A 12,069-nucleotide genomic window follows, 5' to 3' on the forward strand; every position below is an offset into this window, starting at 1 on the left:
GGCCTCTTTGAGTGAGATGGGCGCACAACCCTAGAGTCTGTCAAGACTGGCCCGTACGGGCAGGGGTACCTTTACCTTTACCACAAATGAAATGTAGCTGAACCCAACCCAGAATACATACACAACCCAGAATAGACACACAAATAACATCCCTCCACCCTCCATCCAGGAATAAGAGAGGTATTGTGACAGTTCCGCAACACATTCCAGGTAAGCAGCTGCACTCAAGGGGAGTGGGGAGGAGAGAGTAGCAGCCTGGAGGGGTGTGTGTGGCTGAGGGGGAGTCTCAAGGGCCTCACAAAGAGATTTGGAGGGCCAAATTTGGCCACCAACCCAGATGTTTGCCACACCTGGTTTTAGGACTATCAACTGCCTTCACTGACGCAATCAAAAGCAGCAACATCCACAGCCACCTGGGTTACCTCAATAACCTGCTGAATTGCAACACCTATCCTGCAGGTGGAAAGAGTTCTGAACTAGTAAACAAATCACCACTGAACTCAGCCAGGACTTACTTACAAGCAGAAAGGCCTAAGACTGAGAGGTCAAGCTTTACTTACTTTCAAATAAACACAATATGCCATTTGGGCTAAACATCTACAGATTTTTTTTTTAAGTATCACTGCTCCTCTCTTCATTAATTTATTTGGGATTGAGCATCAGGGTTCAGTACATTCTGGGGCTGAACCCTGGGGGCAGATTTACCCAGGACAGGCAGCCTTAGACACTGGAGTGTCAACACAAAGAGGCAGAGGATCTTTTATTCCACTGGTCCTTGCTCTTTTCTCTGATTGGGCAGTATTTATAAACACAGCAGGAGAAAAGATGAAAGGTGAACAGAGGCTGATGGGGGAAGTGTGGGAAAGGTGATCCTGTACAAAGGTCAAGGCGTCCTTACAGGGAATGGGCAACACAGATCCCTGGGGCAAAGGTGCAATTAAATATATATTCCATCCTGCTGCACCCAGAGAAGCTGCCCTGTTGCATTTCATTCCAGTCTCACCTTTGGTTAATTGCTCCCGCACTTTCATCTACACCCCGAGACATTCCACCTCCGCAGACTGTGAGCTCAGGTTTCCCTTCCCCTTGACACTGAATCTGCAAAGTTAAGTCTGTGCACCCAGCCCCAAAAAGTGTGATAGTGTGTGCCAAAAATAAAAAGGAAATGAGTGTGTGTGTCTGTGTGCACATGCATAGAGGAACATTGATATGGGATTGCAAAGCAGCCGGGCGGAGGTGTATGTGATATTTAAAGTACATTGTGTTATACCCGGAACTGCCTTTAAAGACAGTTCGGAAACTTCAGCTGGTGCATAATTCGGTCACCAGGTTGCTCACCAGGGCAGGATGTTTTGAGCATATAACACCAATCCTGACCTGGCTGCACTGGCTACCAATTAGTTTCCTGGCCCAAGTGCTGGTTTTGACCTATAAAGCCTCATGTGGTTCAGGACCCCATACCTTACAGACTATGTCTCCCCATATGAACTGACCCAGTCCTTGTAACCGTCATCTGAACCTCTTCTTTGTGTGCCTCCTCCATAGGAGGCTCACCTGGCGCCATATCTTCAGGTGCCAGGCAAAATCACTGCTTTTTAACTAGGCCTTTGGCTGTTAACTACCTATGGCCTTTTAGAGTGCAAGGAGTGGTTTTTAATGTGTTTTCCCCACTACCCACCCACCCTGGTTTTAATGTATGTATGTGGTGGGTTTTTCTGGTATGTCGCTTTGAGTGGCCTGTGTTGGCAGGTGCTGGGACAGAGCAACGGGACCTCACCCTGTCGCGGGGATTTGAACCGCTGACCTTCTAATTGGCAAGCCCAAGAGGCTCAGTGGTTTAGACCACAGCGCCACCCATGTCTCACCTCTGGAGTGTACCTGCTTTCTGCAGACAAGCTGATCATCCTCCATGAAGCTTCATCCTAACAACTCTCAGCATCCTGAACAAACCACAGTTTCCAGGATTCCTTGGACGAAACTACAACTGTTTAAAGTGGTAGGATACAGCTTCAAATGTATGCTGTGGAGGGTTCTTGGTTAAAGATAGGAACAGTGTTGGCTTTAAGCTGAGGCCACATTAAGGAAGAGACCTGCTGAGTAAACCACAGAATCATAGAACTGTAGAGTTTGAAGGGATCCAAAGGGTCATCTAGGTGAACCCCTTGCAATATAGGAATCCCAGCTAAAATCACAGGAATCCCAGCCCAAAATTCTGTGTTTGCCAACCAGCATCTTTCAGGGAGCCCGAAAGCAGGGCATGGAGCCTTACTACCACCGTTATCTTTCAGTAGCTGGTATTCTGTGATAAGAGTTCACAATGCATAATTAAATCAGCATCCTATTTTCAAACACATCTTGGAACCTGAACCTCCAATGTGGTCACAATTACCTTAGCTGCCCTTGCCGATCCAGAAAATCCTGTTTTGGCAAAACTACTCCAGGACTGGAATGTACCACCACAGGCAGCCGATACTCTAGATATGCGGTTTTCAGCCACCAGTCAGAAAGCTGGGATGAGAACAGAGAAGGTATCATTAGCCCAATGCCATTTGGGAGTAGGATGTTTCACTCAACGTGCTGTTATCAGTGCATGGGTGGGAATCGTTGCCGGCTAGCCCCACCCTGCCATAGTGTGCCCCGGATGGCCAAAACTCCATGGGTGGGGCTAGCTGGCACCGCTCCACTTCCCTTGATACCCTGTGTGAACAAGACTTTTGGAGAGGGCAAGGATCCTTATAAGCTTGAATATTGGCTATAGGCTAATCTAGCTGCAGAATGGAAAATAGAACAGGCAGGTTTTTCCATACAATATGGGCCTCGGTCCTCAACCCAGATGCCCAGCATGTTTTGCCTAAACTGGAAATGATAAGAATGTCATTTCTAAGTATAACACAGTTTTTATGTCTTTACTGAGTTTTTCTAGTATATATAGATTGCTACTGGTGGGGGAGGGGTTTATTCCTTTAGAGTTCTACTTAAAAAAATTTATTAGTGTTCTAAGAGAACACTATGTATTGGCAATGTATTTTTTTTGGCCGATTCCTGACATTTTGCTGTGTTTCACACACATGTAGACACACACAAACACACACATTATGAGAAAAAGAATATGATAGAAGGGTGTACAACTTACAGAAATTTATTAAAATAAGAGGGAGGAGAGTATAAATTAAAACAATTTAAGGAAGTATCAAGGAAATTAACAGCATGGTTACAATATCATCATTTGAATGAAGTATTTAAGAAAGATAGGATACGAGGGTTTGGGGAACAAAGATCACAACTGGAGAGAGACCTGTTGGAATGTAAGGTAAAAGTGTTGTCTAAAATGTATAAAATATTATTGGAATGGGAGACAAAGGACGAGGAAGTAAAATCCTCAATGATGCACTGGGCAAAAGATATCAATCATAATATAGACATGGAAGCGTGGGAACGATTGTGGAATATGGATATAAAATTTACAGCATGTTATGGTATGAGAGAAAACAATATGAAATCTAACCAGTGGCGGAGGAACGGGGGTGCAGCCCGCCACAGGTGTCATCACTGAGGGGTGTGTGTGACAAAATGCGATTATTATTTTTTTAAAAAAATAGGGCTCACAAAACTTTTTAGGAGTGATGTGGTGATTTAGGCGCCTGCAGGTTCCACGCTGCCTAAAACGGCAGCGTGGGACTTGCGTCTGCCTAGAGTGGTACCTCGGGTTAAGAACTTAATACGTTCTGGAGGTCTGTTCTTAACCTGAAACTGTTCTTAACCTGAAGTACCACTTTAGCTAATGGGGCCTCCTGCTGCCGCTGCGCCACCGCTGCGTGATTTCTGTTCTCCTCCTGAAGCAAACTTCTTAACCTAAGGTACTATTTCTGGGTTAGCGGAGTCTGTAACCTGAAGCGTATGTAACCTGAAGCGTCTATAACCCGAGGTACCATTGTACTGCCTCTCCCTCAGCTGCCCTACAGCTGAGGGGGAAGTGTCAGAGAGGTCCCAAGCGTCGGAGAGACTCGCCCAGTCCCATGGGCAGATTGCCCTGCCCCTGGCTTCAGGACACCACCCCCACACCAGACACCTGAGTGGCTAGCAATGCCGCTGTATCTAACACTGAGTAAACTGAAAAAATGTATAAATCTAAAACAAATAACTGTTGGAAATGTAAAGAGAAAGAAGGTTCTTTTTATCATATGTGGTGGTGGTGTAGTAAGGTTAAAGCTTACTGGGAAATGATATATAATGAATTGAAAATGATGTTTAAAGTAACCTTTGTATAAAAAACCCCCAGAAGCTTTTCTCTTGGGAATTATAGGGACAAAATTACCTAAACTGAATAGAAATTTAATTATGTATGCGACTACAGCAGCAAGAATGCTACTTGCCCCAAAATGGAAAGAAGCAGAAGTCCCAGCAACGGAAGAATGGATACAAAAACTTATGGAATATGCAGAAATGGTGAAACTTAAGAAATCAAGATAATAAACATTTTATAAAAGAATGGAAATGGTTTATTGAATATTTACAGATAAATTGGCAGGATTATTGTAAACATTGGCAGGGTTATTGTAATAACCTGCAGTTTCATACGAGAATATATTTAAAGTAGATAATTAAATGAGCAAATTAAATGAGTTTGGATATGCAGAAGACATTAAAAAATAAATTTAAGGAACTGCAGAAAGAGGGGGAAGTCAAACCATGAAATGTTAAAATGATTGTAAAACTAATGAAATGTATAACGGTAAATTTGAAAAGTATTTAAAAAGAGAGGCTGGGTGGAGCGGAAGAACAGGGGATGATGACATATTAGGGCCTAGAAGATGAAGATGTGAAGACCTGGTTTGGGGGGGGGGGGAGAGAACACAGAAAAATTGCAGGGTGGAGAAAATACTGTCCGTTTCTGCCTATTTTGCCTCTCCCCTTGAAAAATGGTTTCTAGTTTTTGTTTCCAAAGACCAGGGGGGTGGGGGAATCCAAAAATTTGTGTGTATGGAGGTGGGAGGTGATTCCCCCACCCAATTTTCCAGTTTATTCCTGGGCTTTCACATCTCTACCAGCAGAGCCAAGGGGGATGCTCATTAGCTTCTAATGCAATTTGCACAACTTCATCTCAAACTGGACAAGGGTGCTGTATACCTTAACAACTCTAGCCATGGTCGGTCCCCCACCCCCATTTCCCCCTCCTTGTAAGAACATAAGATAATGGATCAGGCCAGTGGCCCATCTAGTCCAGCATCCTGTTCTCTCAGTGGTGAAAAAGACGCCCCAAAGGGAAGTCCATAAGCAGGACTTGAATACAAGAGCAACACTCTCCCCACTTGTGATTCCTAACGACTTGCACCCAGAAGCATTGCTGCCTCTTTGGAGGCAGAGCATAGTTGGATACAAATAAAATGATTGAATGTTTGATTGATTGATCATGGCTGGCAGCGATTGATAGCCTTATCCTACATGAATTAGTCCAATCCTCTTTTAAAGCCATCCAAATTGGTAGCTTACATTGGCTCCCAGTACACAGAAAGACCTAATCGGCGCCCAGTATGTTTCCGAGCACAATTCAAAGTGTTGGTACTGACCTATAACGCCCTAAACGGCATGGGCTCAGAATACCTGAAGGAGCGTCTCCACCCCCATCGTTCTGCTAGGACACTGAGGTCCAGCACCGAGGGCCTTCTGGTGGTTCCCTCATTGTGAGAAGTGAGGTTACAGGGAACCAGACAGAGGGCCCTCTCGGTAGTGGCACCCGCCCTGTGGAACGCCCTCCCACCAGATGTCAAGGAAATAAACAACTGACTTTTAGAAGACATCTGAAGGCAGCCTTGTTTAGGGAAGTTTTTAATGTTTGATGTTTTATTGTGTTTTTAATGTACTGTTGGAAGCCGCCCAGAGTATAATTTGTTGTTGTTGTTGTTGTTGTTGTTGTTGCTGCTGCCATCACTGCCTCTTTTTGGAGTTCCAAAGTTTAACCTTGCACTGTGTGAATAAGAATATTCTCTTCTGTCTGTCCTGCATCCTTCCATCATTAAACTTCACTGGATGTCACGACTTATAGTATTATGAAAACTTGTCTCTACCTACCTACTTTTTCTGGCTAATTAAACAATCAATGGCCTTTTAAACTGTGTGTGTGTGTGTTTTTGCTTATTATGTTATGCATTTTTCTGTTTTTATATTGTAAACCGCCCCTTGATCCTTGGATCAAGGGCGGTCTAGAAATTTTTAGTAATTTCAATAATAAAAACAACAACTGCCTTCCCCAGATGAAAAAGGGACCAGATGACAGCTTTAACACCTTCACACCTGCTACAGCAGTCCTGACCTCCTCCAGCTGTGACCTACCCAGTTCTCATGTTTCCGGGCTCTTCTCTCCAGTCCTTTCTGTAGCCTCTCCCCAACACCGCCCTGTTTCAGAAAATCCTGCACCAGCTCCCTGGTGTGGCTGAGTTCCTCCTCGCTGATGATGGGCTGGAGCGCAGACAAGTAGCGGTCCAACGTCTGCTGGAGAGGCGGGATAGGGAGGCGAGGCAAGCTCTCCTGGTGGGCAAGGTACCGGCCCGGAAGTTTCCTCAGTGCCACCGGCCTCAGCAAACCTGATGGCTTTGCCTGAAAATCCGCAGAAAAAAACATATGGTCATTTACTTTATAGCAGAAGAGGAAGCACCTGCCTCCCTCTCCAAATGCACCCATTTCACAGGCCTCACTGAGGTGGTCCACCTTTTTACTTCAAGACAGAGCTCACTAAAGAGCGGTTCACCATACTCTGTCCCTAAATAATGGGAGGTGGGAATGGTTTATTACCTTCTCAGTAAATATTGCCTGACTAAACAGAGACATGATGCAACATAATCCAAAACCTTTGGCCATGAGGCATTTTCACTGGATAATTTGCCATCAGAGACCAGAGGCAGATCTTTCTGTATATGTGCAAGGAAACTGAGCAAGATCATTTCATTGAAGCCAAAGGGTGCATTCCAGTGCATGCTTATTTGGAAGCTAGTTCAACAGAATAAGCTGGGACTTGCTTCACAGTTAAGGATCAGGGAGGTTAGTTACTGGGCAAAACAGGGTTTCAGACTCTGGGAAACCTGCACTAATGCATAGCATGTGTAAGGACACCAGAAGAACCCCGCAGCTGAATCAGGCCTCCAAAGCCCAAATAGTCTGGCCTGCTATTCTCATAGTGCCCAACCAGAAGCAGGACCTAAAGACAACAGCAACTCTCTCCCCAACTGGGATTCCCAGCAAATGGTATCCAGAGGCATATGGTCTCCCACAGTGGAGATAGGACATCTTGCCCTTAGTAATGCCAGTCCTCAGTTTTCTTCCACATTCCTCTTTTATACAGTAGTGTTTAACTCTGGGCCTGAAAGGAGGTCATGTATCACTTTTAAGAGATTAGAAGCGTAGACCATTGTGACTACCAGCATGTTTCAGTGGTGCTTTACAAACAATTTAACCTATCTTTATTTATAAAAAATACATAAATAGCACAATTTCATTAGAACAAAAATCAAAGCAGTACGCAACAGATATATGCACAATAATTTTTTTAAAAAATCATAGATCACCAGTTAACTGTAACAGACTTGTCACTTTCTCTCTCTCTCTCTCTAATTTAATTTTCTGTTTTACAATTTAAAATATTCATTTCAACATCCTTAACTGTTATGTACTAAGCTTGGATCCTAGAACAATAGGCAAGTAGGACCCTAGAATGCAACAACTGATTGGCTTACAGGAAAAGACCAATCAGGCTCCAGGAGGGAAGCAGAATCAGCCAGTCAGATTGGACTCATTGTGTAAATAATGTATATAAAAGCCTGAGGTTTGGGGGGGCAATTCAATGACTGTTTTACAAGCTGCAATAAAGAGCGTGAAATTACTACAGGACTCAGAGTATATTTCATTAACATATCAATGACTTCCCTTCTTCTCTTTCCATGGTTCATTTTGCATATCATAAATCTCTGCATATTTTACAAAAACAAAACCATTCAGTATTCCATTATTGCATCCATCAGAACTTATTTACATTGTTGAATTTATCTTAATGCTGCCAACGTTTTCAGGTGTACACTCCCCCTCCCCTATATTCAATAAACCTTTTCCAATCTTCTCTAAATGTATGTTCTTGTTCTCTTATTCTGTACGTTAAGTCTCCAAGATGCACATATTCTATTAGCTTAAGTTGCCATTCTTTAGTTGGGACCTTACTCGTTTTCCATTTTTGGGCTAACAAAACATGGGCCACAGCAGTAGCATACATAAATAACCTTTTTTTGACACCTGGGAATTTCAGTCTGAATAATCCCCAACAAAAAGTACTCTGGGGTTGTTTTTTTAAAAGGACTTTAAAACCGTTTTTTTTCAATTCATTATGGATTATTTCCCAAGACTTTTTTTACCCTTTTACAAGTCCACCACATATGAAGGAAGGTTCCCCTCAACCTCTTTCCATCTCCAGCATTTTTCAGTCTTATTCAGTCTTATACATCTTAGCAAGCCTACTTGGAGTTAAATACCATCTGTAAATCATTTTCAAGTAGTTCTCCTTCAAAGAATAACATTCTGTAAACTTCAAATCACTTTTTCTAAGTTTTTCCCAGAGGTTAAAATCTGTATTCTTCCCTATATCTATTGCCCAGTCTGTCATAGAGGCTTTGACAAGCTCGTCTTTTGTTTCGCAATCTAATAACAGATTATACGTTTCAGACAAAAGTTTTTCTTTGTTTTGTAGAAGTTCTTTTTCAAATTGTGAGCTTTGGTCTGAAAAACCATTTTTCCTGTCTATTTTAAACATTTCATATAACTGATGATATTGTAACCAATCTGTAACATGGCTCCTTACATTTTCCATTGATTTCAGTTTAGCTTCCCTCTCTGTAAAGTGCAGCAATTCCCTGTAGGTTTCCCACTCTCTAGCCATATTAACACTCTTAATTGTAACAGCCTCGATAGGAGATAGCCATAAATGTGTTTTCCTTTCCTGCAGATTTTTATATTTCTCCCAAACTCTACACAGATTCCTCCTAAGAATATGATTCATAAAACTTTTATAAATTTTCGCCTTTCCATACCAAATACATGCATGCCAGCCAAATTTTAAATCATGACCTTCCAAGTCCAGGATGTCTGCATTATCCAATGTAATCCATTATTTTAACCAACACAAACAGGCTGACTCATAATACATTAGCAGGTCTGGCAGGGCAATGCCTCCTCTTTCACAATTTTATGTTTAAGTCTTGGATTTCCCCACTTCCAGATGAATTTAGAAATATCCTTCTTCCATGCTTTGAATTAGCTTGAATTATTTACAATTGGAATTGATTAGAATAAAAACAGCATCCTGGACCACAAATTCATTTTGATAGCCGAGATTCTGCCAAGCAGAAAGAGCTGCATTCTCGCTTTTCTCTACGTTACGTCTGACAATATAGAAAAGTCTTCAACAAACATTTTAAAAATTGATGCCAAAGACACCTGCTACATTTATTTCCTTCTAGTCAACTCAGATTTTCTATGAAGCTAAGGTTATTTTGGAGAGACTTTAGCACATTTTTCTAATAAAAAAACAATTTTTAAAACATTTACTATTTTAAAATTATTTTAAAATATTTTTTTACACCTTGCCCCATCATCTGCATGTTCTTGTTTAAAAACGTATTATTAAATTTGCACCCCGTCTTTCCTCCAAGGAACTCAAGCTACTATATATGGGTTGTCCCCCCCCCCCAATCTACGCTTTATATTCACAATAGCTCTGTGAGGTAGGCTACTCTGAGAGGGTGTCAAACCCTGTGAGCTTCATGGCCAAGTAAGAAATCTAAACCCTGATCTCCTAGGTCCTAATCTGTCACCCTAACCACTGCAGCAAGAGGGACGCGAGTGGTGCTGAGGGTTAAACCACTGAGCCTAGGGCTTGCCGATCAGAAGGTCAGCAGTTCGAATCCCTGCGACGGGGTGAGCTCCCGTTGCTTGGTCCTTGCTCCTGCCAACCTAGCAGTTCGAAAACATGTTAAAGTGCAAGTAGATAAATAGGTACCTCTCCGGTGGGAAGGCAAACGGCATTTTGGTGCGCTGCTCTGGTTCGCCAGAAGCGGCTTAGTCATGCCGCTTCTGGCGAACCAGAGCAGCGCACCAAAATGCCGTTTGCCTTCCCATGACCCGGAAGCTGTACGCCTGCGAGATGAACACCGCAACCCCAGTGTCATCCGCAACTGGACCTAATGGTCGGGGTCCCTTTACCTTTACCTAACCACTTTAGCACACTGGCTTTGCATGATAATACAGGCCTACTTTCAAAGATTTATTTATTTATACTATTTCATGAAATTTATGCACCGCATGATTGTAAGAAACCTCAGAGCAGTTAACAAAAAAGATAAAACAATCACTAAGAAAAATGAACGATTCTATAATTTAAGACTTTCGAAAAGTTAACAATGGACTGAAAACGGATTAAAACACACCAACTTTCTAAACCTCTGGGTAGGTCTCGCCTAAATGTTTTTAGCAGGCGCTTAAGAGAGGACAGTGAAGGTGCCTGCCTGATATCAATTGGCAGGGAGTTCCAAAGTACAGGCACCGTCACACTAAAAGATTGAGCTCTTACAAATGTCGTGAGCATTATCACAAACATGTGTGAGACGTCCTTTGAATATTAAAAATGGGCTATATAAGCATTTTATTATTAACAACAACAATATTACATATATTATACATATGTAATATATATTACATATATGTGTGTCGTATATGCCAGTGTGGTGTTGTGGATAGAGTATCAGGACTTGGGAGACCAGGGTTCGAATCCCCACTTGACTCACTGGGTGACCTTGGGCCAGCCACTCACTCTCAGCCTAATCTGCCTCACAGGGTTGTAGTGGGGTTTAAATGAGGACTAGAAACCAGAGACCAGGGTTCAAATCCCCCCACTCAGAGAACCGAAAACGAGTCTCTTTCTGTTTTCTATCATTCTTTGGCTAAGAACCCTCCTGTACTTTTTAAATTAGAGAAAAAAGATTCTCCTGTTCGCATAACTTCTCCCCCCTCCTCACATGATCTGCCAAAGAAAACCACACATATCTTGGAGACGAAGGGTGCTGTGCCAAATAAACACACCCACTAGAGAGGGAGAAATCAGGAATGTTCCTTCTCCAGAAAACAAGCAGCAAGAGTTACAGGACACGAGTTAATTCTTCCTTTCCTCCTTCCAACAGCCCTACCCCTGGATCTTCCCCGAAGTCAGACCCCCTAATCCACCTACCCCTGCACCCCACCCCACCCCACCCCCGCCAAAACCCCCTCTTCTTCCAGCCACAGAATCTGAGCCCTTTCCTCGCAGCTGTACCCCCAAAGATTAAAAGACAGCAGAGAAAGTCACTTACCATGTTCCTCGCTAGGAAGGCAAGCATTGCACTACACAAGTTTGCACCACCCCTTTTTTCTGCTTAAGAGTCGAGGCTCTGCCTCGAGGCCAAAGTCCTGAGCTATTGGCCTTGGGGAGAGCAGAGGGCAGGGAGCTGCACAGTGCAACTTCAGTAGCCCAGCAAGAGGCACCCACCACCGCAGCTGCAACAAGAATTTGCAGCTGCTGTGGGGAGGAGCTAGCAAGCAGCCATCTTTGGAAAGGGCAGCAGCCCCCCTAAACAGAAAGGGGTAAGGAAGCAGGAGAGGCTCCGCCATCTTCAGGTTGGGCACACTCCCCCCGCCCCCCATATTTTGGGAAACCGCTGCGTAGTGTTACATGCAAGGGAAGTTTACTATTGGTTGCATGCTGCATGCTTGGAAGTAAGCCTGGAAGTAAGCCCTAATGAATACAGCTAGACTTACATCTGAGATGCACACACGTTTGGGTATATCCAGCTGAGTTGCAGTCAGTTATTTCCATTATTTTCAGTGGGTATACACTTGAGTAGGATTTAACATCAGATGCAACACTAAATAGTGCCCCCTGTAAATTGCATAGATATTATGATGGTTTTAATTTAATCATAATTGAAAAATAATGTCTGTAGCTAAGTTCTACTCAAGAGTTGACCCAATTTAGGGGGTGCATTCTACAGATATTTGATG

General features: G+C 43.1%; 1 protein-coding gene across 2 annotated transcripts in view; it reads right to left on the reverse strand.

Annotated features, from left to right (window-relative positions):
• Positions 1 to 12,069, reverse strand: part of CRAT (carnitine O-acetyltransferase) — a 31,089-nt gene that overhangs the window by 16,727 nt on the left and 2,293 nt on the right. Inside the window, exons 1-3 of one of the 2 annotated variants that reach the window (XM_083423704.1) lie at positions 11,382 to 11,681; positions 6,331 to 6,594; positions 2,390 to 2,508 (exon numbers count right to left, since the gene is read on the reverse strand). In XM_083423704.1, coding sequence (XP_083279830.1) covers positions 2,390 to 2,508; positions 6,331 to 6,594; positions 11,382 to 11,408 — 410 coding nt within the window. In that variant the 5' untranslated portion in view covers positions 11,409 to 11,681. Of the gene's footprint in view, positions 1 to 2,389; positions 2,509 to 6,330; positions 6,595 to 11,381; positions 11,682 to 12,069 lie in introns of those variants that run through there. The other variant, XM_083423705.1, reaches the window with a different exon arrangement.

Source organism: Podarcis tiliguerta (genome assembly GCF_965153285.1).
Source record: "Podarcis tiliguerta genome assembly, chromosome: Z".
Classification (NCBI taxonomy): domain Eukaryota; kingdom Metazoa; phylum Chordata; class Lepidosauria; order Squamata; family Lacertidae; genus Podarcis; species Podarcis tiliguerta.